The 26,904-nt window shown below is 36.6% G+C and overlaps 5 protein-coding genes across 7 annotated transcripts; 3 read left to right on the plus strand and 2 right to left on the minus strand.

Moving 5' to 3' along the window:
• Positions 1–235: 235 nt before the first annotated feature.
• LOC116173205 (protein ANTAGONIST OF LIKE HETEROCHROMATIN PROTEIN 1-like) lies at positions 236–7,816 on the minus strand. Of its 2 annotated transcripts, XR_004145887.1 has the most exons (5): positions 7,302–7,816; positions 6,600–7,001; positions 6,316–6,554; positions 430–619; positions 236–283 (listed from the first exon to the last, which is right to left on the minus strand). XR_004145887.1 is itself a non-coding variant. In XM_031490546.1 (3 exons), exons 1-3 carry the CDS (start codon positions 7,771–7,773, stop codon positions 6,319–6,321), a joined length of 1,110 nt encoding a protein of 369 aa, XP_031346406.1. In that variant the 5' UTR covers positions 7,774–7,816; the 3' UTR covers positions 6,284–6,318. The 2 variants fall into 2 exon arrangements, 1 of the variants encoding a protein (XP_031346406.1); XM_031490546.1 differs by lacking the exons at positions 236–283; positions 430–619 and having other exon boundaries at positions 6,284–6,554.
• On the plus strand, positions 5,271–6,263 carry LOC116173215. Of its 2 annotated transcripts, XM_031490566.1 has the most exons (3): positions 5,271–5,450; positions 5,502–5,570; positions 5,618–6,263. In XM_031490566.1, exons 1-3 carry the CDS (start codon positions 5,297–5,299, stop codon positions 6,223–6,225), a joined length of 831 nt encoding a protein of 276 aa, XP_031346426.1. In that variant the 5' UTR covers positions 5,271–5,296; the 3' UTR covers positions 6,226–6,263. The 2 variants fall into 2 exon arrangements, with proteins under 2 accessions (XP_031346426.1, XP_031346419.1); XM_031490559.1 differs by having other exon boundaries at positions 5,271–5,570.
• Positions 7,817–11,848: 4,032 nt separating the features above from the next.
• Positions 11,849–13,047, plus strand: LOC116159737 (putative nuclease HARBI1). Its single transcript, XM_031472815.1, has 3 exons — positions 11,849–12,063; positions 12,121–12,407; positions 12,479–13,047. The coding sequence occupies exons 1-3, from the start codon at positions 11,849–11,851 to the stop codon at positions 13,045–13,047; spliced, it is 1,071 nt and encodes a 356-aa protein (XP_031328675.1).
• Positions 13,048–16,763: 3,716 nt separating this feature from the next.
• On the minus strand, positions 16,764–18,228 carry LOC116159745 (THAP domain-containing protein 1-like). The gene is made up of 5 exons (XM_031472824.1): positions 17,924–18,228; positions 17,316–17,553; positions 16,958–17,258; positions 16,835–16,898; positions 16,764–16,779 (listed from the first exon to the last, which is right to left on the minus strand). The coding sequence occupies exons 1-5, from the start codon at positions 17,992–17,994 to the stop codon at positions 16,764–16,766; spliced, it is 690 nt and encodes a 229-aa protein (XP_031328684.1). The 5' UTR covers positions 17,995–18,228.
• A 5,739-nt stretch (positions 18,229–23,967) lies between these two features.
• LOC116159755 (protein ALP1-like) lies at positions 23,968–26,100 on the plus strand. The gene is made up of 3 exons (XM_031472833.1): positions 23,968–24,357; positions 25,278–25,749; positions 25,862–26,100. The coding sequence occupies exons 1-3, from the start codon at positions 24,112–24,114 to the stop codon at positions 26,098–26,100; spliced, it is 957 nt and encodes a 318-aa protein (XP_031328693.1). The 5' UTR covers positions 23,968–24,111.
• The last annotated feature ends 804 nt before the right edge of the window (positions 26,101–26,904 follow it).

Here is a 26,904-nt window from a genome sequence, read left to right on the forward strand (position 1 = left end):
GGTTGTCGAATTTCTGAAGTAGCCGGATAATTGATCACGGGATGAGATGTCTCAGTACTTGAAAATGACAAATTTTTTTTGTACCGTGGTGATGTTCTGGGCGTTTTCTTACGAGGGGGTTCTGGATATTCTTCCGTTGAATCACTCTCAATGGACGGCGAACGTTTGCGAACACGGGAGATTCTTCGTCCAGCACCCCTCTCCTCAGTTTCGGACGCGCTAATAGACCGCCCCCCCCCCCTGTCAAACCGAATCGCATCTTTCATGCAGCGATCGAAACTTGCTGAAAAATAAAATGCCATTACTAGAAATAAAACCTAACATCGGCATTTCAAAGAAAAAAAAACTATACTTATGTGGATGGATAACGAACATTTGTTTTCAGTTCCTGAAACCATGGTTTCTTTGAGGGTTTATTCATAAACTTACCATAATTTTCTTTTACGACAGTGATTGGCACTTGTAACCAATCACTTTCTGGAGGTGTCCCATTCTTTGCCATTTTGGTAACTGTTGCTGTTCCCTTGTCTGGATAAACTGCTATGTTAGGGAACGTAATCCAATTCTTAGGAATTGCGTCAAGTTCATCATCGTTTTTTCGAATAACGGTCCACGTTATCTATAAATAAAAATCGAGATAAAAATCATTCACAAAAGAAACTTAAGATGTAGGGGACGTCCGCCAACAGTGGCCATAGCACGAACAGTGGCCACTTAAAATTAATTTCTAATAAACTTATTAATGCTTGCGCCCTCTGCACTAAAAGTGCCACACTGATGGGTAGTGTTCTACAACGAAGCTAAATGTCAATCGCACAACGCATGAAGAGACGCTTTCACCATTTGTGTTTTTGATGTGCAAAAGTAACGTTATATGTGAATTTCGTCAGTCTTTATTTTAGTAATTGGTGAGTAATTCGCCCACATTTTAATCCCTCTTGTAGCTTAATACATAGTACTTGTATAGCCATATGGAAATTGATGAGATACAATTATTTGTTTTGCTATTGCACAATTTGTTTTGCGAGGCAATTTTGATACAGTGGCCACATTGTGTATCAGCAACAGTGGCCACTGGTTTTACGAATAAAAATTGGTGGCCATTGTTCCTATCAAAACATATTCTTCTTATGCTAGAAAAAATATGCCCCGACCAAAGCCTGGAAAGACGGGAATTGGGAAAATTGCTCCAGAAATTATGAGAGCTGCCCTTCTCAGTATAAGGGAACATGGCCTTTCCGCAAAAGCCGCTGCAAAACGATATAATATACCAAGAACTACCTTAAGAAGATATCAAAAAAAATTTGAAGATGTTGAAGATGTAACCATGATCACTCATGGACTATCTCCTAATTATCAAATTAATAAGGTATTTACTTCTACTGAGGAAGACGAATTGTGCCGCTATCTCCAAATGTGCGCCAAATTACACCATGGGCTATCCCCAAAGGATGTGAGAAAGTTCGCGTATTCCTTAGCCATAGCAAACAAAAAACGCATTCCTCAATCTTGGCATGAAAACGAGATGGCCGGAAAGTACTGGATGACCGAGTTCCTTAAAAGAAATCCACTTTCTGTGCGAAAAGCTGAAGCAACCTCATTGGGACGTGCAATGGGCTTTAATAGACCTGTTGTTGAAAAATTTTTTGAAAATTTGAGGGAGGTACTTGAGAAACACAATTTTAGATCTGACAGAATCTATAACGTTGACGAAACTGCCTTGACCACAGTTCAAGAGGCGGGAAAAGTAATAGCAATGAAAGGCCAGCGACAAGTGGGTCAGATAACTTCAAATGAACGAGGAACCCTTGTTACAATGTGTGGTGCAATTAATTCTAATGGCAACAGTATTCCGCCCCTTCTTGTGTTTCCTCGTAAGTTTTTTAAGGACCACATGCTAAAAGGGGCTCCCAATGGAAGTGTTGGCGTAGCATCACCGTCAGGTTGGATGACGTCCGAGATTTTTATCCAGTGGCTTCGGCATTTCATATCTTATACCCAGCCAACGAAAGAGATGCCAATACTTCTCATAATGGACAATCACGTTAGCCATGTTTCGTACCAATGTATAAAAATAGCCAAAGAGAATCACATTACGCTATTAAGTCTGCCTCCTCACACCAGCCATAAGCTCCAGCCCCTAGACAGGGCTGTCTATGGTCCTTTAAAATCCTACTATAATAACGCCTGCCAGTCATGGTTACTGAACCATCCAGGTCAACGCATCACTATATACGACATCGCCGAAATTTTGGGTCAAATTTATAACCTTGCGTTCTCAACAAACAACTGTGTGTCGGGTTTTAAAGTAACAGGAATTTGGCCGTTTAACAGCAATGTTTTTATTGAAGATGATTTTTTGGCTGCAACAGTGACAGATTTGCCAAGCAACGAGGTAAAAGAAACAGAGTCAAGGATAACTGGCGAAAGGGAAAATTACCAAGAGGAAGAAGCAGGACCATCTCAGAAAAACTCTCAGACGCAGGAAACCAACCAACCACGAGAAGCACCACCAAATCACGGCAATCCAGAAAATGTTGAAAATAAGCCCCCGCCACATCAAATTATAAGTCCCGAAGTTCTCCGTCCTTACCCCAAAGCAAAGATTGTGAACACAAATAAATCAAAAAGGCAAAAAAAAAACCACAGAAATACTAACCAGCACTCCAGTGTTTAAAGAGATACAAGAACAGGAGATTGCGAAAGAACACCGAAGACAATCTTTAGTAAAGGTGAACACAAACACTAGAAGGAAGATTTATCCTGTATATTCTGAAAAGGAAAACGTAATCCCAAAAACTTCTGATAAACATCCAAGCAGTAGCAGCGAGTCTAGTGACGAAGATTTATCGCTTCCTGATTCTGACGATGTTGATTTTGCTGAAGATCCAACAGATATAAACGAAGCAACTGAAATTACAGTTGGAGGATTTGTTTTAGTTAAGTTTCCTACAAAAAAACAGGTGAAATTTTGTGCAGGCGAAGTAATTCAAATTGACTCTTTGCATAACGAATATGTGATTAACTTTTTACGTAAGCGAAATCAGAACAAGTTTTCTTTTCCTGATGTTGCTGATCAGTCGGTTGTGTCTGAAAGTGATATAATTATGTTATTACCAGCTCCAGTATCAACGGGTGGAACGGCAAGAGTTAAACGTAACCTTCAGTTTTCAGTTGATTTATCACGTTTTAATTTGTATTAATGTTTTTTTTGCATTATCGAGTAGATATTCTGTAACATTAATTTTTTTTATTAAAATGCTTTGAATTTTGAAATATAGCATATGTCCATTGTACCTTAACTTTTGTGGCCAGTGTACCTTACAGGATTGGTACAGTGGCCACAGAAGTCATATTTTCATAATTTAAGTTTTCTTCAAAATGGGCCAGTAAATTTAAATGACAGCCGTGTGTACATGATATATAGGTACATAGTGTATTAATATTTAAAATACAGAAACACTACAAAATATTTCCAATTTTTGAGTTATCCTAAAATAATAATTAGGGTGGCCACTGTTGGCGGACGTCCCCTACTTTTTAAAAATTCATAACTTAACAAGTGTTTTTTAAAGAAAAACATATAGCTAGCTATTCCAAAAAAAAATGGTTAAGCATAGTATAACATTGGACAAAACTAACTTTACTTACACAAGCATCTGTTGTACTAAGGAACTCTTAGGAAATGAAAGGAGTAATGACAGGAATTTATTGAGAGGTAAATGTATTTGAATGTAATAAGGGAAATACAACAAACCCTTCTTCAAATGGCAATCGCACAAACTTGTATAAAATATCTGTCACTTTCCAGATTTGCCTTTCTGATAAATTACAGACTTTAAAAATATTTAGGTTAGAGCTAGGGCATAATGGTTCCGAGAAAAAGTCAGTTTTATCAAGGTACTTCCGTCCTATTATTACTTCTGTTGTCAATTCGTCCGAGAAGGCAATATTTTCAACAATAATTACATCACTATCAACACAACAACAGCTATCTGCACTTGCAATCGTTATTTGATAAAGTGGAAACAGAACTGATTTGAATTGCGGTTCCCGACAAGAAGGAGCCAATGGACCATTGTGGTGTGGATTTTTAAAGATCGGTATCGAATTTGCAGATGGCTGTTCATACATATTTTTAATGTGACCGAACGAAAATAGTTCTGATATTCGGCGCGCAATCTGTTGTAAGGGTTTCGCTTTTCCTCTTACCAACTTTTTAAAAATTTGTAGGAAATTTTCAAAGGGAAAGCTTGAAACATCATTTAAACTGAAATGAGTAATGAAATTACCAAAATATTCAGCGTCATCCACAATATGAATAAGATTATGAAAATTGTGTGTCAAAAGTTTAGGACTATATAATTTTGATGTTAGTTTCACAAAATTTATTAATAATTGTCTGGCATATTGACGCATTGAGTGTGATGCACAAAAACGTGGACTTAACAACACAGTCATGGCAACATGAAGGCTCAAAAAATGAAAATATTGTTTCTTTGGAAAAAGAGATTGATTGAGAATAACGGGAGCCAAATATAAAAGGAAAGCACGAAATTCAGTAGCTTTCCACCTTGGTAATGCCTTCAGTTCTCGTGGCTTTCGAGCAAACTCAGATGGCATATAATTTTTAAGATTAATTAAACCTTCAGACATGGCCATTCTTATTTCCACACGTACTAAAAAGGGTCTTGGTCCAAACGCCCACAAGGTGTAACAGTATTTCTGTACAGCTTATTTAAACTGTTATTTTTACGTGATTCAAGTGTCCAGTCTAAATGTAATCATGACTCCCAAGTATGAATGATGTGACTGAATGGGAATGCATTTAAAGGAGAATTGTTTATTTTAAGTTATTGTAGCTGAATGTGCATTTCAAAGATAGCCGCTATGACGCAGAAGGAGAATTGAATATAAGTAAATATCGCGACGTAATTAGAATTGCATTCATCGTATGTAAATAGGTAAATTAGGGTACAAACCTGCATAGAAATAGCGAGTATTAACGCTAAGGTCAAAGTCCGAGTCATTGGGCTCATTCAGGGACGGTCAGCGGCCAAGTAGCTTACTAAGCAATTACCCTGAATGCGTCCGCTGACTTAGAATTCTGTGTCAGCGGCTGACAAAATAGGTTAGCACTTAAGTTTTCAGCTGTTTGTACTCAGCGCCGTCAGCGTTCTCGTCATAACCTCACAAAAGAACTGCAAAGTGCAAACTCATATGCGAACTGCATTAAAAATAACCTAAACCTTTCACGCCAAATAGTTATTACTTGTAGACCAGTGTGCAGGACAAGATGAACAAGGTAGTTATTGTGGAAAATTACGTCGTCGGTAAAAATAATACCATACGGTTGCGGCCGGTACCCACACCTTCAACAAGTAATTATTTAAATTACCAAAACGATACTACAGTCGATGAAAGTGAAGTTGATGCGATGTATAATGAAGGTGCAAACTATACACGTTATTCCTGTAATGCATTACTTACGACTGTTTTAGAGATCGAATTAGAAGGTGGTGACACAAACAATTTGGATGCTGTGCAAGATGCAGAAGCTAGTAAAGAAGGTAGGTGAATACCAATTAATACATGTACTAATAACATATTTTATAAGGTGAAAAATTTAGATGGAGTCGCCAAAGCATTCTGTTCTTCATAGATGAATACGAAAAGTTAATCGAAAAATTTAGAAATCCGAAGTATAAAAAAAAAGATCTGTGGAATGAGATCGCAGGGAAAATGAAGAACAAAGGATATACAGTGTCATCTGACGCACTTGATAAAAAAATGCGTAATATGCGTAGTACCTACATAAAAATTTTAGATAATAATAAGACTAAGGTCGCTACAGGTAGAGGTAGGATAGCATGGGAATATTTCGATCGCTTCGAGGAAGTATTTGCCCGTGATAAAAGTGTGAAACCTGTCAATGTGGTGGCCTCTTCACAGCCGCCAAAGACACCAATTGTTATTACTGAAAATGGATCATCACCACAATCGACACCAACGCATGCCTCATCTGTACAAGCATGTACGCCACAACTTTCATCGAAGTGGAAACGATTAGACGTTTTTCGTAAAAAACAATTAGAAATAGAAGCCAAGAAGGTAGAAGAGATTAAAAACATTAGAATTCAAATGGAGACCTTTAATGAAATTCAGAAGAAAAAATTAGATCTGTTCGAAAAATATTTAAATTCACCTCCAAATTCACAAACATAACTTTTCTCATGTTTTGTAAAATGCTTATGCTTACTTTGTATAGCGACATATTTATGAACGAATAATGTGTTTTATTATAAGTACATATACCTATTACAATAGTGAAGCTATATAATCTCTTTTTATTTCTGCATTTCTTCCAACATCTTCCTCATAAAATTCTGCATGCTGTATACCTATGTCATCACCATTGTGACCATTGTCATTCTGGTTATCTGCATCATTATCGATGATCAGAATAAAGTTATGCAGAATACAAGCTGCCAATATAACTTGAGGTAGTTTATCTGCTAGAGACATATCAAGATATTTTAGTCTTCTCCATTTTCCTGCAAAAAGAATCAGGTTTGTTCTCTTTTGAGCATATTCATTACCTTTCAATAGACCAAAGCACCTTTCGATCATCGACCGTATGCTACTCATCACTTCGTTAAACCGAATTTGTACTTCTGTAAGGTGGCCATTATCCCTGTATGGTTTTAAGAGATTATCAAGCAGCGGATAAGCTGCATCTCCGAGTAAGTGTTGCTGTGGTGTTAATAAAGCAGGATTGTTTACAAGTCTATTATAGATTGGGCTATTTCTAAAAATTCGCGCATCATGCAGTCGGCCTGGCATACCAATATATACATCTGTAAATATTAATTTATCGTTGCAAATTCCTTGTAAAACCACCGAGTGTACATCTTTTCTATTAAAGAAATCTACGGGGTTATGTGTTGGTTGTTTTATTTGTATGTGGGTTCCATCTATAGCACCCACGACACCTGGTATGCCTGGTAAATATATTATTTAGTTACCTATAGGTATTGGGGATAGAGTGGGACTCTGGAGTGTGATATAATAGCGACTTTCATCATACTCCTAGGAGTATACTCAAAGGTAGCGATAGTAGGGGCCGCCCCAAGATTTACACATGCTTTCCCTTTTTGGGTTAAAGTAATTATTTCCTCTCCCCAACTCTCAGTACTACCTTTATACGTGGTCCTAGTGGCAAACGTGTGAAATTTTGGGGCAACTCCTATTACAGGTACTATATGAGACCCCAGAGCCCTACTCTAACTACACATATTTACCATATTTTGTTTCTATTCTTGATGCTATTTCGTTACATGTTCTCGCATTTGGCCACTCAATAAATTGGTGCGTTAAATGACCCACCGCAGAAATAAAATTCATAAAAATATAGTGGCCTGATCCACTCGACAGATTAAATCTGTCCCCGACAGCCAAGAAGCTTTCTTGCTTTGCCAGAAGCCAAATGGAAAAAAGAACTTGCTTTTCAATCGGAACCGAATGTTTATCGGGTAAATGATTACTAACAAGACCTATTAGCTGCTCCACTGCCATCCGGGACATTCGAAAGTGATTCTTGAACTCACTAACTGTGTACTGGGGTACTGTAACTTCAACGTAATTTTCATTACGCACAGGCTGCGCATGATGATTGGCCTCATCATCAACCGCATTATCATCTAGAATATACACTACGCCGTTTAAGTTTACATCGTCGTTGAATAAGAAATCCACAATATTTGGTTCGATCATGTTAAAAAATTTATATTTTATAACATAACCTCAAATGCAAGTGGCACTCATCAGCTTAAGTGTGTCATTCAGGGAACATGGGTGGCTAACCTTAGCAACTTGTTAGCCATCTAAGCATCAGCCGTCAGCTGCTGACCGTCCCTGAACGCGCCCATTGTAAATAATTAGTTGAGAGCTAGTAGAGCGATTCAAATCTGTCTATTCTCTTCCGCTGCCAAAGTGTCAAAAGCTTAAGTCACGGGCGTTCAAACTATTTATACATGTGCGAGTTTGCGCGATAAAGCAAATTGAGGTCAGTGGATACTAAGTGAGAAAGTATAAATACGGGGGTTTCAAGCACCAGAAGGGAGTTGCCCGTCGCCGTTTTTCGGAGCAACATCTATGTCAGTCGCGCCCGCAAATTACAAGCGTGCAGTTTAATAAAGCGTTAAGGCGACTTTTATAAGAAAAGCAAGCAAAAGAACCGAGTGAAATAATCTCCATCGAGCCAGCATAGGAGACGAAAACGTTTCTTCCCAGCGCGCCGAAGAAAATTGGAAATTTACGAAATTACAGAAAGCAAGGATTCCGTTGTCGGTACGTGCGCAATCCAGCTGGAGAGTACCAAACTGAGATCGAGATACACCAGCCTGCCTGTGATTGGTCCAGCTCAAAAGCGAACAGCAACCTGCAGTGGGCGGTCCGAATTCATTCGACTTCCACATCGATCGTGCGACAAAGTGACCAAGTCCTGGTGCACTTATGAACTCGAGGTATTTGTAGACAATAGTTCGTTGTAGTTCGCCTCGTTGTAGATTCATTAATTCGTTGTAGTTCGCCCCGTTGTAGATTCATTATTTCGTTGTATTTTTATTATTACAAAACTATTATAAATTGGTATGTTTGTAAAGGCGATTTAAATTACCTACTAGTGTTGCGTTCAATTTAGTGCTTATCAGCACTATTTGCATTCATTTAAACGACTCGAACCTAAAAGCGTTACTACACGCATTTACAGCAGTTTTGTGGTGACTTTCGACTAAAGTGGATAAGAATTTATGAAATACGAATTAATTTTCTTTCTGTACTCGGCGGTTTTGAGAGTAAATACCTTGATTTAATTCACATAATAAATACATATTTTCCTTTATATGCAGTGACTTTTTGTGTATGAATGAGTTAACTCTATTTTCACAGGATGTACCGCCTCACCCCCATTTCTTTTAATATGTGTTACTTACAGATAAAAGGCGATTTCTAAGACAAAAAGAACCCAACAGGTTTTAATAAAGATTATTGATTTTTATTCATTTATCCTTTCCCCTCTCCTTGAGGCCAGAAGAATTATCGACTGAAGCTAGCCGGCGCCCAACAACCCTTAATGTTTATAGGAAGAACCACCCCCAAGGAAAGGATTTTAAGAAGAGATTGTAAAGAGAGTAGGAAAGTAACCAGCCGGTTACAAAGGATAATAACGTCCTAACTACACCTAAACAAACGAGATGCATGTAGTCCAAGGCAAACGAATTAACAAAATCTAATTGAGGTACTGCAACCAGTGGGGTAGAACGATTCTCAGGTTGATAGTGAGGATCAATCCGATTTCGAAAACCTTCATCTGTACGTTTTGCACAATTTAGATCTTTAAATATTCTGCGATTTTCGAATGTTTCGCCTTCTACAGTGCACCTCGTACAACTAAAAAAACCTGTATGAGTTATTACACCTAATATGTACGCTTTAGCAGGAGCATCACAACAAAATCCTAAAAGATTAACCTTAACTGCATTATTGTTATAAATAATTGGATTATTTAACACATCCACCAGCTCCTCTAAAAATTTATTTAAATATAAACCCAAATTATGTGGTTTTCCATCGCCATAATAAATACCAATAGGAAATACCTTATTTTTTAATTCTGTTGAAGATGGGATCTCCATCAAGATGGGCCACAACTCTCCTTTGCCGCTTTTAAATAATGGTAAACCATCCACATTAAATAAAACATGTATATTGCTAATTGGACGAGATAACAAACTTAAAGCAAGACTTATTTGAATTTTTAAGCCAACATGATAGTATTCACCAGGTGGAAGAGGGTAGATATTTAAATCACTTCTAGGAGTTTTCAGTATAGTCCTTGCATCCGTTGGCAAATCAGAATAACATTGAGGATGAATTGCTTTTAATCCTTTGCATAATTTTGACAATGAGGAATGCGGAATATTCTCCTCTAAACTCCAGTTCCTAAGAAAATTTATTACTGCTTTTGTAGTAGCATTACCACATTCCTCTGATTTATAATCGTCATCAGATGAAGGAGCTATATCAAGGGGACCACTATGCCCTGCATCCTCGGATGTATCACTATCACTACTGTACAAAAATGGTGTATTAAGCTCATCGGCATGAATAGCAGTGGATATTTCATTTACGGTTGTGCTCGGGTCAGTTTCGGATGAAGAAGGAAAAACATCATGGACAGGAGAAGATTTACTGTAATGGAATGGTGAATGGGAACATGAACTATTTTCACTACTAGACGAAGACGAATCTTCCGTATGGTAGTTTCTATCGCTTTGACGTTTTAAGCGTTTCCATTTCCCTGATTTTGATAATAAATGGTATGGTTGTGTCAGTCGTTTATTATCCATTATTAAAAGAGAATCTGAAAGAGTCGACTATGATGAAATATTCCCCCGAAACATTCTACCTGTTGAGCTGGTCAGTTTGTTATTCTTATTACCAAAGCCAGGTTATAGGTATTAGTCACAAAATACTAATCCTAACGCTAAAGTTTATACGTCTGTGGTTTGTGTTGTGGATACGGGTGAAAGTAAAATAAATACTTAAATATAATTTATTTTAGAATCAAAAATGTATCTTATGAATCGCTGAACCGAACTCGCCTTATCTTTACAAGTGTTGTGTATACCTACTCTCCGAAACTACCGATTGTGTACCACATGTGCAGCAAATTACATTTCGGATGACTCCAAGGAAGTCATGAATTATATGAAAGCTTCTATTTCTTAACTCGTAAATAACACCCTTGTCGGTTAAAGAATATACCCTTAATATTTAAACTACTTGTCGGTTCAGCGTGTTATGCACATTTGTGCAACGTAATCACAAGAGGTTAATTCCGGAAGTTTCGTCCGCTACACGTCCATAATTAATATGCATTCATAATAATTATTTACTAAATTACCTAGGTAGATATTGCCAATTGTTTAAAGTAGGTATTTAAACAATGATATTGCTAAAGCTAATAGAGTAAAATGTAAGGTTGGGTATAGGGAATGCAATCCCGCAACAAAATCTCAATCCCGATATTTGCGAGATCGTTCGATGTTAATTCCGCGGGTCGTATTTGCGGGATTCCGCAAAATTTTAAATAAATTGCCAAATAAGCAATTTTGTGCGGTTAACTTCTGTATTTAATTAAATCGCTTATTACACAAAGTTCAACAGAAAAGTACCTTCAGCCTAAATTAAAACTCAAAAAAACCTTACTTGTAAAACACAAAAATCATAATAAATTTCTAACAAAAGAAAGTTTAACGATTATTTTGAAAATGACTTCTTCGTTATGCGTTTCATTAATAAAGTAAACAGAGTCGTCCCGTTGGTCGACAAATTCTTCAATCCCGCGGGATCCCGCTCCATTTATGTACGTGATTAATCCCGCAAAAATGCTGCGGGATCCCGGTATTTCGGGATCCCGCTATCTCGGTATTGCATTCCCTAGTGGGTATCAAACGAGGTATCAAAGCAAGAAAGCGATATCATGAATTGGAAATAAGAATTGTAGTTTTAAATGCATCCGAATTTTGGACTTACCTGTTGACTGAGATTGTTCATACTCATTGCACAAAAACACACACTAAGGGCCGGTTTATTCAAGCTCAAGTAAAGTTCAAAGTAAGTTACTGGTTCAAGTAAGAGAGACATCTGGTATATTCACAGCCAAGTAAATTTACAGGGGCGTGTAAATAGCTTACTGGTAAAGTAAACTTATAGGCTACTTCAATGCGCCAGTAAGGTGTTACTTCAGTTATTCTAATCTCACACTTTGTATTGTATGTAAACAATGGACGTTATCGACGATATTTTGTTATTTAACGAAATGGATATTATTAATAACATTGAAAGGCGACCCTATAATACAATTAATACATTTCGTCACGTCGATAACTTTCACGAGTGGGATGAAACTGATTTTGTAAGACGGTTTAGATTGTCTAAAGCTTCCGTCCTTGTAGTATTAGAGTTAATACAAGGTGATATTCGGGCTCGTACTAACAGGTAAGTGCAAAAGTATACATCTGTGATGATGGTATGTAATTACGTGTTTTTTGTCAGGAACAATCCCATAGCTCCATTGCAGCAGTTGCTTCTTACGCTTCGCTTTTTTGCAAGTGGAAGCTTTTATATAACCGTGTCAGATTTCGGCGGAATACATAAGAGTACTGCGGCACAAATAATAAAGAGAACCGTAACTGCCTTGTGTCAATTACGCCGGGACTATATCTATTTCCCAAGAGATCCAGAAGAGCAACATAATGTCAAAGCAAAATTCTGCAACATTGCAGCATTTCCAAGAGTTCTTGGAGCCCTTGATGGTACCCACATCCGGATTCAATCACCAGGTATGATCAAAGTTTAAGTACCTAACTACTTACCTACATGTAATAATACATACATAATTTCTTTTCACCAGGTGGGCAACAAGCCGAGACATTTAGAAATAGGAAAGGATATTTCTCATTAAATGTTATCAGTGATGCAAAGCACTACATACGAAATATTGTCACTCGATGGCCTGGATCAAGCCATGACGCAAATATATTTGATAATTCACTCATTCGAATGCAATTTGAAAATGGGGAAATGGGCAATGGACTGCTATTAGGCGATAGTGCATACCCCCTCAGATCGTATCTAATTACACCTATTAACAATCCCCAAGGTGAAATAGAGACCCTGTTTAATGAATCGTTAATCCGCACGAGAACTGTAGTGGAGAGAACTTTTGGCATTTGGAAGCGGCGTTTCCCTATACTATCCGTAGGAATGAGGTGTCGTGTTGAATTAGCACAAAATATTATTGTCGCCACAGCAGTAATACATAACATTGCACGTCAAGAGAGAGATGCCATTGACGATTTGGAGGATGACCCACTAATAGAGAATGTACTGGCTCCTCCACCTAGGAATGACAATGATAACCACCATCATAGAAGAGAGTTATTAGAATATTTTGAACAGTTGTACAATCATAGAAATTAAAAGTAACTTTATAAAATAACTGAATTTTAATACAAATTTTACAAACAAAATTGCTTTTGTAATAATTTTTGTTTCAATTTTAAGATCTCCATTTCTAACTCATGCTTTGCTGTTTCCCTTTCACGCCTTTCTTTCATGAGTTGTAACTCTTCCTGTCGCACTTCTTTTTCCAATTCCACATTTGCCAACTGCAATTTAACCAGCTCCTCTCTACTGTTTGCTAATTTACTGAATTTTTGTTCTAGATTTGCTTTACGGTTTGTTTTTTGTTGCAAAGCTTTGTGAGGTGGTTCTTTCATTTTTTGTGGGGTCCACGATTGCCAACCAGTTGCATTTGTTGCTAGATACAATAAATACTCATTTCAATTAAGGAATTAAAATGAAAGGAAGCACTTACCGACATCACTTGCACTTGCTTCAATTGGAGTTGCTTCTTCATTTGGCATATCTATCTCGATGGGGATATCCAAAACATATGCAACGGGTTCTAAATGAGATGTAGCTCTGGTGATGTTATTACACCCTACAATATACAGTATACAGGTCTTATTTATCCCTTTGTAATTACCACAAATTACTTTCATCTTCACTAAGTTCTGCTGTCGACATTGGTGCATCGATTACAATCGGTTGAGTACATTCGACTGGTTCTGGTGGTGGAATAACAGGAATTTCTAAATCTGCAGCACTTTTGTAAATAATGTAATAGGGTCTTTTTAATTGTTACCTTTATCACAATCATTTTGCGTGTGTAATCCGTCCACTTGCGTACTTATAATAGCTAGCAGCTTCTCTTCGTAGTCAGTATAGGTCACTGTATCGGGAGGGCCTCCACCAGTCCGATATAATCCACACTTCTCTTTACTACGTTTCTGCTTGAGACTTCGTTTTATGCCTTCGTATTTTATTTTTAACATTTTAGTTGATCGAAACGTGGATCCGCTGTTTGCATTAAATGCACTTTCGAGGTTGATCCACGCGTCCTCTTTCTGTTTGCATGTCACAGCATCAGTTTGTTTATTTTCAATAATTTTTTTCCGTTTGCAAACTTCGTCTACTAGTAACCTTGATTCAGCCACTGTAAAATTCGAAGATCGTGCCCGTTTTTTGTTATCACTAGCTGTAAAAAGATGTTGTAATAGTAGTGAATATTCCGTAATTGGTAAAACTTACCTGTATTTGCATCCATGGTACCGGTACGTAGAATAACTAATACCATTGAATATAGTGTTTTTATTCAATGCTAATACCGAACAAGTAAAAGCCATAGAACTGTATACGTAGTAACTGGAAAGGACTCGCGTCAACCGAAAAGTGAGGCAAGTCGCGTGCTTAGGCAATTCGTTAATCTTTAGGATTCCCATCTCACTTTTACACGAGCGCTTTAATGGAAGTGTTGTTGCGTCACGAGATAAAATCGATAATTACTTAACCAAATAATGGTAGAAATATTTTAGTTTTGTTTGTTACGTTATCTAAATACTTTAAGGTATTATCACGACAAAGTATACGCAGAAATTACTTCCAGTTTATACTATTTAATGCGTGTAAAGGTTAAAGTTCCACCGTCATCGCGCTCTTACTCATTTAAGGATCAGCTGTTTCGTTTTTTCTATGTAGCAAATAATTGTAGTTAATTATGCGAAAGAAATGTACCTACTACAATGAGAGCTTAATTATACTTACTTGGGTTTGGAAAATATACTAGGTAATAAATAAACAGAATGTCAACATTTATTAAATATACAAGTGAATCATAATAAACACATAGGTAGGTAATGTAAGTACTTACATTTAACAATGTTTGAACAAAACCATTTTGGTTAATTTATGGCGTATAGGAGCTGCATTGCCATGCATTTTAAGATTTATAGTTTTTGCATGGTGATACATCCTGCACTTCATGTAGATATCTACTATTTTTTTAATTAATTGCAATTCATGCAAATCCTCTGATATAAACTCTTCAACAATGGGGTGCTGCGGTATAAACAAAAGCAACTTATCACTAAAATATCTTACTGTGGAATTTTTAATTTTTAATTTGTTAATTTTCTCTACAGTAGAGACCCGAAAATTTTTTTCCAAAAATGTAATAATATTTACAACAATTTTGGAAGGTTTACATAGGTTTCCTCTATTTATAATGGTAAAGAATTTCTCAGATTCTGAAGAACATATATAATTGTGATCCCTTACATGGGCTGAGCTTTGATGTGTTAATATTTCAGCGCACGCGACACATCTTATTTCTTTTAGTAATTTATTAGCTACATATCCACCTATATAGTACAAAATATTTTCATGGTAGTAGTTTAATTGTACATTACCAAGTTGATATAAAAATGCATCACTTTCATTGGCCGAAGTAGAATTACCCATACCAATGTTTTCAGTCAACCGTCTTTCCTCTGACTGAAATTCAAAAATTGGAGAACAAAGACTGTCATAATCTATGCAATTTGCCGATTGACTTGCTTTTACAGAATTTTTAAGCAACATTTGGCGTAACGCCCATTTTAACTGTTGCGTATTTGGGTTATTATTACGTCCCCCACGGCTTCTCAAGCATGAGAACAATAATTCAATATGATCCTGCGAACATTTATACGTCAGTAAATAGTTTAAAGGCGATTCACAATTAAACATATCGTTAGCCAACGCTAGAGTGCTTTTCATTGTAATAATAAAGCCTACCACAAATGTCTTTCTGGGATGATTTAGAATTGGAATATTGTCGACATACAAGGATGAAAGATACTTTATAGTATCTTCAAAAATAGTACGAAAGTAGTTTAATGTGTTTGGCCTGATTGGCGATTTAAACCCTCTACCAAATGGATTTCTTGCATTTAGTATGTCAAATATTTTATCTACTATTCGTATATATTCGATTGTCGCTGAACAGTCTACAAAATCCTTATGATTACTATGTTGTAAAAATTGCAAAGCATCAGCTACACCACTGCTAAGCGCTTGAGCTGCAAGTTTCACATTCATTACTTTGTTTTTAAAAAGTACGTGATTAGATGTTAAAGAATTAGCAAATGTTAACTGAAGCTCTTCTTGCAATTGATCCAATTTTTGAATATATTTCCAACTAATTATACCTTTTTCAGATTGGAGACCCTTGTCTGCAAAAGTGTTTCGTGCTAGTTTTAGCATGTGACAGGTGTCAAGTATAAAATAAACATTGTAGTTAGCACATGGGTGTTTCATATAGCTTTTATGGTTATCGGAGGAAAAATTCATTCCTAAATTTTTAAATGTAAGTAAGTTTGTGGCAGTTCCATCACAAGTGATTGATCTTACATTAATATTTACATCAAAAAGATTCCTTAAACATACTGTTATTATTTGTGCTTGTACGTTAGCATCGCATTTATTGATGAGAAAATATGCTATAGGGCATTTGAAATTTCCTCTTAAGCTAACTATTTGGAAAAAAAGAGCTTCAGTTGCTGGAGACTGGCTTTCGGACTCTATAATACCATTGTAGTCTATGTAACCTGTGTATTTCCCTGTACAGTCATCCCAAATAATTTGTTTTCGAATTGACATGCTGTCAAATATTAGTGCACAATCTTTCAAGTACGGTTTTTCTTTGGAGTTTGTTTTTAGAAAATGGAATACTTCATCCAATAAACCTGGCTGGCAATTGACGTTGGTCAACCACTTACGTATGGTTCGTCCATTAGGCAAAATAAAATGTTGCTTTACAAAATTGTATGCCTTTGGTGAATAAAAGTATAACGTATGGGCAAACTGTTTCATGGCAGTACTGTACCTTCGCTGTGTTTGATTAACTTCTTTAAATTTTTTCTCGTGAAGTATAATCTCTAATGGCATTCCTAAAATGAAACCAATGGAGTGATTAGTCAACTGAAATTGTCACAGTTGAAATACTGACCTTCAAAGTGGTGCCTCAAAACATTTTCTAAATCGTCATTTATATATGAATTGTCTTTCAGTTTTTGAATGAGTTCCTTCACATTAGCAACTTTCACGTTTCTGCGTTTTACCGTTTGTTTTAAGGATTTAATTTTTCTGCGAAGGAATTGCAATTCTCCATCCACATTCCAAGATGTTTGAGTTGCCTGTTCACATGTTTCCTGCTTGGTTTTAGTTTCATCTAACTGACTATCCACCTCCATGCTTATCTCAATATCTGTTGAAACGGAAGTAGAAGGAATTGGTTCGTCAGTAGACTTCTACAAATGTATCTTTGATGAAGTGGTTGGGAGACATTATGTTGTAAAAAAACTTACTGATATTTTTAAGACTCTTCGGTCAGAAGATGTTTTTATTAAATGCTTTGGGTATTCCGGAAAAATACTTGGAACTGCATCTGGTTTTAATAACTTTAGATTTCCTCCTGGCCTGACTTTATAGTCGCTTTCTCTAAAATGCCGACTACATACTTTACTGGTTCTTGAAGGTGTCCAGTTTTCTCTTCTAATAGCCTGAACCCACTGTTCAAAAACTTCGTGATTCCTAAATGGAAATCTAAAAAATAAAACCAAACGCGTCATGTATGGTACAAGTACAAAATTTGCGAATTAGTTGCTAATTATTTATTATAAGTCAATTGTATGTTGATCACGATATGCAGTACGATTGCAGAAACCGCAACTTTAACTTTTAATGCCTTTTACCATTTGTACCAAAAAAAGTTAAATCAAGTTCCAACAATTATTATTATGGATCTTAATCCACGAATGTAAAATATGCTTAAATTTGTTGGTAGAAAGGATCATTAGTCACACACTTAACTATACTTAGTAATTAGGTACACATGACTTAAACTAATTCTAAAACTTAAATTCCTGGTTTAGGTAATAAAAATAAATTGTAATTTTTAAGATGTAATACTTACCCATGAAAAGAAATGGGATTATTTGTGCCGTGAACAACGGTGCATCCAACAACTACACAATTGAGCACCATGATGGTTACTGCAAGTTCTACACTTGATTACAAACAAAAACAAATGTATGACTCATAATCACAAGTGTCACTACAATAAATGATTTGTACATAAACGGATTCAAACACATTCGAAGTCAAATATATGCCCATTAGGTGAAACAACATGAAACAAAGGGAAATCGTCTTTTAATTTGCATATAAAAGTATGAGTGCAAGCGAGACGAGAATCCTAAAGTAAGCCCCGTCTTTGTCTGTTGCCCCTGTCTCAATTTCGCGCGAGCGTAGGTATACGCGAGTCCTTTCCAGTTACTACGTATACAGTTCTATGGTAAAAGCGCAAACGGTATATAACCTAACAAAACCACCTTAGAAAGTAACGTAAACGTTGTCACTATCTTTGTTTAATACTAGCATTCGTATGCCGCATCTCTCTCTAAGAATTACAGATCGTTTAAAAACGTTGACGCTCACCTACTGGTGTGCGTGACTATTCGGTTAAAAACATACCAACCTTTTCAGTATCTACTTAACAGCCAGTAGCACATGAATAGACAGAATTGCTTTACTTTTCATAAGTAAATTTAACTAACCAGTAGTTACTTAAGATTTGTTGGGTAGTTGAATAAACCGGCCCTAAAACAATTTATTTCTACTTGCAGAGCAAACTTCCGAATGGTAAATGGTAAAACCGAAATGCAGTGGCGTCGCTAGAGTACGATGCGCCGGGTAGCAAAACAATTAATGCGCCTTTCTCCAAAAATAAAAAATAAAGATAACTCGCATACACATGCAGGTGCAGGGCAATAATGATAACGTTCAATACTTCGCATCGCATCCTTGCACGTGCACCTCGCATGACTTCATTTAGTTGAAATGTGATATTGTCAAGTTTCGAGATACAATAGGCCTTTATGTTAAATAAAGGTCTTTCTTTTATACATAAGCATACAGGTTTACTGTATCACAGTTAGATAATTAAATTTAAATCTTGTAAGATTATTTTTGTTGAATTTTTGCTACTCTGATTAATCCCAACCGCGATGTAAATGTAAGTAATATAATAAATAAACCAATAAACGATACTAACCGCGGCGCCTTTCGGTACTTGGCGCCGGGTAGCAATTGCAACCCCTACTACCCCGATAGCTACGCCACTGCCGAAATGTATGGTTGTAATAGAGTTCGCTTAAGGGTAGGAGCCACCCCCGCCATTGTTTAATTCTTTACGCAAACCAGAGAAACGTATCCTGTTTTTAATGGCATGCTGCCATAGGTCAACTGTTGTTATAGAAATACAAAAATATGCAATTCTTATCGCGACCCGACCATTAAACCCTCATTAAATACAAAAACTCTCCTGCTTAGGTCCATGTAGATAAGAAAATGTTAATTCTTCTATTCATTAATTCATTTACCTACATTTTAAGCCCTGATTTTCTTCTTCTAGTATTGTATATTATTCAAAACAAGATTCAAAAAATATATTTTTTAGATATTAAATCAATTTATGTTAAATATGTAAAATAGGTGTTAAATAAGTATCAAATGTATATCTTAAAGGTATTAAAAATATATTATAGACTTCTTTTAAATACCTTCTCAAAGAGTAACAAAATAGGCATTTAATATGTATTACACTAACACTAAATATGTATCTTTCAATATATATTTTGTAGAAATAAAATACATTTTTTGAAGGTATAAAACAGATACAAATGCTAGACTTATTCATAATACATCTTTATATAAGTTTTATATCTATTTTATACATATCTGTGCTACTTGGGATATTTAAAAATCATTTTGCAATGCTTTTTCCCATTGCCACTCCACTGCTCCCAAACCAGAAAAATAATCTGCAAATTTTTCTCTGATTGTTGAAGCATTTCGACTATAAGTATTACTGCCAGTGCTGTTAATCTCGCATAAATTACCCATTACAATGTCTCCCGTATTTTCTGTCACACGAATATTATAATCTGCCTCATTTTTCATTAAAATGAAATTATGCAAACAGACAGTCGACTGTATAATCTTTTTTATTGTTGTAGAACTTGCTATAATTGGTTTGCGAAATATTCTCCATCTACCTGCCAGTAATCCAAAAGAACTTTCCACAACCCTACGAGCGCGACTTAACCTATAGTTAAACACTTTTTTACGCATATCTAATTGGCCTCTACGTGGATAAGGTCGCATCATGTACTCCGTTAAAGGAAAGGCTTCATCGGCCACTAAAACGTACGGTACTTCATCTTGATCTGGTAAATTGAATATTTTTTGGTCAAAACCTTGTCCCATTGCACTACATTTAAAAATACCACTATCACTTTGTCTTCCTTCACCACCAATATCCACCATGACAAACTGGTAATTAGCATCTGCTATTGCTAATAAATTGTACGAATGACTGCCTTTGTAATTGTAGTACGTGGACCCGGAATTTGGTAAAGCCTATAATAAAATATATATATTATGGATGCTGACAAAGCCAAAAATATAGTTCTACCTGCATAACTACGTGTTTCCCATCAATTGCCCCTATACAATTTTTAAAATTCCATTTCACCTCAAATTCCCTAGCAATCTTCTTCCAGTTTTCGGCACAAGGTTCAACAAATACAATTGGTTTAAGGGTATCCCATATCACCTGACAAGTCTCTGCTATTATTTGTGATACAGTATTTTTCCCAACACGAAACATATAATGCATAGGTAGACATCATGCTATCTCCTGAAGCTAGATAACGTAAGGTGATTTGTAAACGGATTGAAGGGTGAACAGATTCACGTATGACATTTTGTTTTTCAATTTTTGGACCAACTAATCTTAACAATTCATCAAATGTTTCTCGTGTCATCCGAAAGAAGTTAAAAAACTTTTCAGGATCATGGCTGTACATTTCCTTTACTAAGTTGTCACTAGCTCCTTGCAAATATCTTTGTTCTTCTTTCAAAAAGTCTCTAACCCAAAATCTCCTAGTGACTTTCTCATCCTGTTGCCTTTCGATGTATAGTACATATAAATACAGTAACTTTTTGCGATTTTTATCATTTTTATAGAATAAAGGAGACTTTCTTTGTTTGGCAACAACTGCACCAATTACTGACAACAAAGTGTTGCTATTGATAGTATTCATTTTTTATCACTATTTCATACAACAGATAAAAATAAGAAAACAAACATAGGTTATGTCAAGCTGTGTTTATTATTGCGCTTTTAAAATAAAGCAGAGTTCATAAGGGACGTTCCGTAAAAAATACGCGGAATACGTGTTTCCGCTTTTCCGTACATGGGGTTCCAGCCTTAAAGAAAGTATAGGTACATACAGTGGCACCACGCTCAGAAAGTCCCTGACAGGGCGTGTCCGAGGGCGCTAGAAATTTAGACCGTACATTCTGATGCAAAATTTAAAAACACTTTTAAGGGAATTACATACCTTATCAGATCATAGATCGAAATAATGAAAAAATAATGATTATGGATATCTAATGTACATCTAATGGATATCAGAGTATTATAGGCGGTAGAAAAATAAAAATCATTACTAGGTATTATACAGTGGGCAGCACCTTTAAGTAATATCAAAATACCAAATAGGGTTCATAATTAACTGTTTATAAATTTTGTACCGATGGCTACTTTTTAAGATCCAATGGACGTTTATTAGATATCAATAATAGTCTGGATTACCAGTGGATAACTGGTGCTTCCATTCAATATCCATTAGATGTTCTGTGCTATGTGGGTATATTTACAAGTTCCATCACAATATGATTTTGAACAAATTGCATTGGACTTCTACGCAAAGTGGAACATGCCGAACTGCATTGGAGCAGTAGATGGTAAACATATTGCCATCCAATGTCCTCCCCGTACTGGCTCCCAATTTTTCAGCTATAAAAAAACATTCAGGTATGAAACTTATTAAAGAAAAAATAATGTAGATTAATTTATTTTGTAGTATCGTCTTAATGGCTACCTGCAACGCCAACTATCGTTTCAACATGGTAGATATAGGTGCTGCAGGTTCGAACCATGATGGCCTTGTCTTCCGGGAGTCTGGGTTCGGTAGTGCACTACTGAATCAGACACTTCTCATACCAAATCCAAAACCACTTCCAGGAAGTGATTTTGTGCTTCCTTATTTTGTAGTGGCGGATCAAGCATTCCCTCTACATGCAAATATAATGCGACCATATCCTGGTGAACATCTCGTGGAAACAAAGCGCATCTTTAATTATAGATTATCTAGAGCTCGTCGATGTATAGAGAATGCATTTGGCATTTTGGCCCAAAGATGGAGAATATTAAGAAAAACTATCATTGGAGACGTGACAACATGCGAGGAAATTGTGAAGGCTACTGTTGTACTACACAACTTCATAATTGATTATGAAAATAAGGCTTCTGCAAATGCGAAGTGGTATTTACCACATGGATATGGAGATTATGTGGACACACAAGGGAATATCCATGAAGGTCACTGGAGAAATCGTCAGCCACATTTGCAACCGATGGGAAGAATTGGTAGCAACAATTTTACAAGAAGAGTGGGTCAAAATAGAGACAATTTAGCAGATTATTTTGTGTCCGATGTAGGAAGTGTGCCATGGCAAATGGAAAAGATTTTTGAGGGCAGTCTACCTTCATAAATGTTAACAAATTAATTAGTGTATGATTGTATAACTTTATTAAATTCAAAGTAGTAATAAAATAACTGGTAAGCACTTCTTAATTTTCATATTGCTCCAATACCTCCAAAAGTTGGATTTTTGCCCTAGCTTTCCTTTTTCTTTCAGTTATGTGCCGTAATGATGCAGCAATGGTTTTGCCGAAGTACTGGTCTTCATCAAGTTCTTCCGTTGGTGTGTTCTCCATTATTGCGCTGAACCTTGTAAACGCTTTACTAATTGCGGTTTGCATCATTTCTTGAGATGTGCTTTTTGCCTTCTTCTTTACCCGAAGTGCTACCTGAGGGACGTTGGGTGCTACCTGAGGGACATTGGGTGCTAGCTGAGGGCTGTTGGGTGCAATGTCTACTGATGGAGACCTCTCACTCTCCTCCATAATAGAACTGTTGCAATTAAGGTGCTCGTCTTGTGTTATCTGTGAATACGAATCCCATTCTGGCGACAATGGAGATTGTAATTCCGGGCTTTGGCTGGTTGTAGGGGATTGCATTCCCTGCATCTCCGTGTTTGCAGACGGTATTGCACATGATGACATAGGGGGTACGTTACCATGTGTTCTGTTAACATTAGTATAATATTCTCTCGAGTGTGTTAGCGTACCTTCTGGATATGATAAATGTATCCAGAAAAGACATCGCATCAAATAACACCAATTTCTTTTCAATGCCTCCTGCATCTCCTGATCTGCTACTTTGCATTTTTTTTTTTTCTATATTATACCTCGCTCGTAGGGTAAGGAATCGTTGTTTTGCATCAGCAGCTTAAGTAAAATGGAATTGAGGAACTCCATAATGTAATACACTTACGTGATACGTTCAAAACGCTGGCAATGGTGGCCCATGCATTTGCCTTCATTGTTTTATTTTTAAAGTCCTCACTTTTTCGATTATACAAAGCCGTATATTTTTCTACCAAAGTAATTAGAAGTGCGTTGTCCATAATAAGTAAACAAACAGCAATTTGAAATTAAAACAAATACAAAATTACGCAAACGTGAAACGACATAACCACAAAAAACAGTAAACAATAAATTTGATGGTCGCGTGACTACAAAAACAGCTGGTGGAAGAAATCTTAAAGTGGGTATTACACTGAGCGTTTTACCCATGGGCAAGACGCTGACTTTAAACCCACCGGCAAAACGCTGTTTTTAAATCATGATTACATTTACCGTTTTGCATCTAGACTTAACGTGGTGCTCGATGGTGGGAAAGACACAGCGACACCGCTGTCAGTTTTTGAACAGTTGTCACAATGCATGAACGCGAATATGATGATTTGTTAATGTTATATGGTTTATACAGTATTTTAAAATTACGCAAGAAAAGGAAGAAGAAACGCTTATGGGTGCGAAAATTTCTGTCTAAACGTGATAAAGTTTCCCATACCACGACAATTTTGCCCGAATTAGAGGCGGATGATTTTCGGAACTATCTTCGTATGGACGAAGATACATATACCCATCTTTTAAGTCTTGTATCCGCGAGGATTCAAAAATGTGACACTCAATTGAGAAAAGCGATCACTGCACATGAGAGACTGACGGCAACGTTGAGGTTTTTGGCGACAGGGAGGAATTACACAGACTTAAAGTTTACGTGTGGAATCTCTCAGCCATCCCTCAGCATTATTATACCAGAAACCTGTGAAGCAATATGTTCTGTCCTACTCAAGGATGTTATAAAGGTGAGAATGTGAGATCGAAATAAAAGATCTTAGGTTTTTATACTTTATTACCAAGGATAGCTAGTCAAAGGAACACAAGTTCTGTTAACAAAATTTTCCATTTTGTCCGCGTGAAACTAAAGTTTGATATTGTGGTTGTGATGTAGATGCTAATTCTAGATATGACGGGTAAGCGGAATGTTCGGTTGAATTTGCATACGATGAGCTTGAACAATTTGAATTTTGATGTACCATAGAAGAATGATGTGGGGTGGGAGTTGGATCAGAATTCCCAGAATAGTTTGGATAATGCGACGAACCTGCCGTGGAACTAGGCGTCGAAAATGTGGATTGTGGGACGGAATTTGGGTTAAATGAAACGGGATAGGGTGAGAGTTCTGGTCCAGATGACATAACGTTGCTTATAGCCGTTACATGATTAGGTGATAGAGTACCTAATTCGGCTGAATATAAAACATCATTTATAAGCTTCTCCGCTATGATTCTTTGCCTTTCATTCAAATTTGTAAGTTTTTCGGCCCAGTTCCGTGCAATATGATCATATCGCGTTAGCTGAGGGTCTTGTAGGGGAGGTTGGGAAAAACGTTGTTTTATAATGCCCAATACTTCGTTAGCACTGTCCTTTTCAATAGCACATTTGCGCTTTTGTAGACGCGCTGTCTGTCTGTTTGTCATGGAGGATGATGACGCTACCGAAGATGGAGTACCTGGTGATAATATAACTGGCGACCTTGATCGCATCCCATCTTCAGGGTGTTCAGTGGAAGGTTCGTTGTCATCCTCTTGACTGTTTTCTTCTTCGCTCTATAAACATAAAAATAATTACATGCTACATATCTACTTGGGGTTTGTCGAGATTAACTGATAAGTGTCTTAGTATGTTTATCAATTGCGCTATATTATTGTTTGGTTCATTTCAGTTCCCAAAAACTACTGAAGAATGGGCTTCGGTTGCCTCATTATACGAAGACAGGTGGAACTTTCCCAACTGCCTTGGATCAATTGATGGCAAGCATGTTCGTATCACACCTCCTAAAAACAGTGGTGCTTTCTACAGAAATTATAAGGGCTACGACAGTTTAGTCCTTCTAGCTGTTGTAGATGCGGACTATAAATTTTTGATGGTAGATTTTGGCACAAATGGACGCGTTTCGGATGGAGGCGTTATTGAAAACACCAAATTTTATAAAAAACTTATCGACGGAAAACTCAACCTTCCAAATTGCAGACGAGTTGGTAATCGGGACTTGAAGTATGTATTTGTGGGAGATGAAGCATTCGCGTTGAAAAGTAATTTCATGAAGCCATTTAATGTGAGAGAACTGTCAACTGAAAAGCGAATCTACAATTACCGATTGTCTCGAGCACGACGAGTAGTGGAGAATGTGTTTGGTATATTGGCTTCTCGTTTTCGAATTTTTCACACTGCAATAAATTTGGATTTAAACAATATCGAAAAAGTAGTGATGGCTTCATGTGTTCTACATAATTTTCTCCGTTCTAGATCTGGATGTCAGTATTTACCTAGAGATGCTATCTATTCAGAGGATACTGAAAACGGAACAACACGAACAGGACTGGTGGCAGATGACTCCAACCTCGCCAATTTACAATCAGGACCAAATAGAAATCCTTCAACTGAAGCAAAAGAAGTTAGAGACAATTTTGTTCAATACTTCAACAACGAAGGTGCTGTTCATTTTCAAAATAAGTTTACCTGATTACCAGCTGATTTCAAAATAAATAATTGCACCTTGGTCTATTTTTATTTGTAGTGCTGTACGCATTTGTGTAACAAAGTGTTTCCTTGTAGACCAATACATATTTTCATATATCGTTTCGCGTGAAATATTTACCTCATCCACAGTGGTGATAGATTCCCTCGGAGTTTCTTGATCGTCTAAAAATCGCAAAAGGTCGAAGTACCACAGTTTAGGTTGATACACTTCATCTTCACCAGCTCCAGATTTCAGGGATTGTTTCACTTTTTTATTTTCTTTTCGCCAACAATTTTTTAAAGAATTTATTTTCTTCATAACTATCTCTTTGGTGGCCTCTTTATCAAACCCCTTATACATTTTCAGTACCTCATCCCAAGCCTTTTCTTTTTCTATTCTATTTAAGTATTCGCTACTTTTTATTTTCCAAAGACACGGCATGCTGCGATACAGTCCTATAACTGCAACCAAATTTTCCTTGGTTATCCCCCGTAAATCAGACATTTCAAACTCTGAAATTTTTCCAAATCAGTAAAAATAATTGACACAGAGCATTGTATTACGGATTTATACAAGTAGAAGTTACGATTATGCACAGATATTCATGTTAATTTCTTTACTTGCATAAATCCATCATGGAAAACTTACCGTTACCACTATATGAAATTTACATGCACACGTGCAATAAATAAAAGAAAACTAGCGCTACGAATAACTCAAACACGCAGTCAGCTGATTGTAGGTACATGCGCAAAACAGAAAAAGGCGCCGTTTTGCCCACAAAACCTATCACACTTGCCGTCATATCGCAGCGGCAGCGTAAATATCC

Source organism: Photinus pyralis, unplaced genomic scaffold (genome assembly GCF_008802855.1).
Source record: "Photinus pyralis isolate 1611_PpyrPB1 unplaced genomic scaffold, Ppyr1.3 Ppyr1.4_LG1, whole genome shotgun sequence".
Taxonomy (NCBI): Eukaryota; Metazoa; Arthropoda; class Insecta; order Coleoptera; family Lampyridae; genus Photinus; species Photinus pyralis.

Bases quoted from the DNA above. Each gene is read 5' to 3' on its own strand.
- LOC116173215 (XM_031490559.1), top strand. From the start codon at position 5,297: ATGAACAAGGTAGTTATTGTGGAAAATTACGTCGTCGGTAAAAATAAT. The intron at 5,571-5,617 runs GTAGGTGAATAC...ATATTTTATAAG, and splicing joins TGCAGAAGCTAGTAAAGAAG to GTGAAAAATTTAGATGGAGT.
- LOC116173205 (XM_031490546.1), bottom strand. From the start codon at position 7,773: ATGATCGAACCAAATATTGTGGATTTCTTATTCAACGACGATGTAAAC. The intron at 7,002-7,301 runs GTAAATATGTGT...TATATTTACCAG, and splicing joins AAGAATAGAAACAAAATATG to GCATACCAGGTGTCGTGGGT. The intron at 6,555-6,599 runs GTAATGAATATG...TTCTTTTTGCAG, and splicing joins GTGCTTTGGTCTATTGAAAG to GAAAATGGAGAAGACTAAAA.
- LOC116159737 (XM_031472815.1), top strand. From the start codon at position 11,849: ATGGACGTTATCGACGATATTTTGTTATTTAACGAAATGGATATTATT. The intron at 12,064-12,120 runs GTAAGTGCAAAA...GTTTTTTGTCAG, and splicing joins ATTCGGGCTCGTACTAACAG to GAACAATCCCATAGCTCCAT. The intron at 12,408-12,478 runs GTATGATCAAAG...TCTTTTCACCAG, and splicing joins CATCCGGATTCAATCACCAG to GTGGGCAACAAGCCGAGACA.
- LOC116159745 (XM_031472824.1), bottom strand. From the start codon at position 17,994: ATGGTGCTCAATTGTGTAGTTGTTGGATGCACCGTTGTTCACGGCACA. The intron at 17,554-17,923 runs GTAAGTATTACA...TTTATTTTTTAG, and splicing joins AATCCCATTTCTTTTCATGG to ATTTCCATTTAGGAATCACG. The intron at 16,899-16,957 runs GTCAGTATTTCA...GTTTCATTTTAG, and splicing joins TTTGAGGCACCACTTTGAAG to GAATGCCATTAGAGATTATA.
- LOC116159755 (XM_031472833.1), top strand. From the start codon at position 24,112: ATGGACGAAGATACATATACCCATCTTTTAAGTCTTGTATCCGCGAGG. The intron at 24,358-25,277 runs GTGAGAATGTGA...GGTTCATTTCAG, and splicing joins TACTCAAGGATGTTATAAAG to TTCCCAAAAACTACTGAAGA. The intron at 25,750-25,861 runs GTATATTGGCTT...TCTCCGTTCTAG, and splicing joins AGTAGTGGAGAATGTGTTTG to ATCTGGATGTCAGTATTTAC.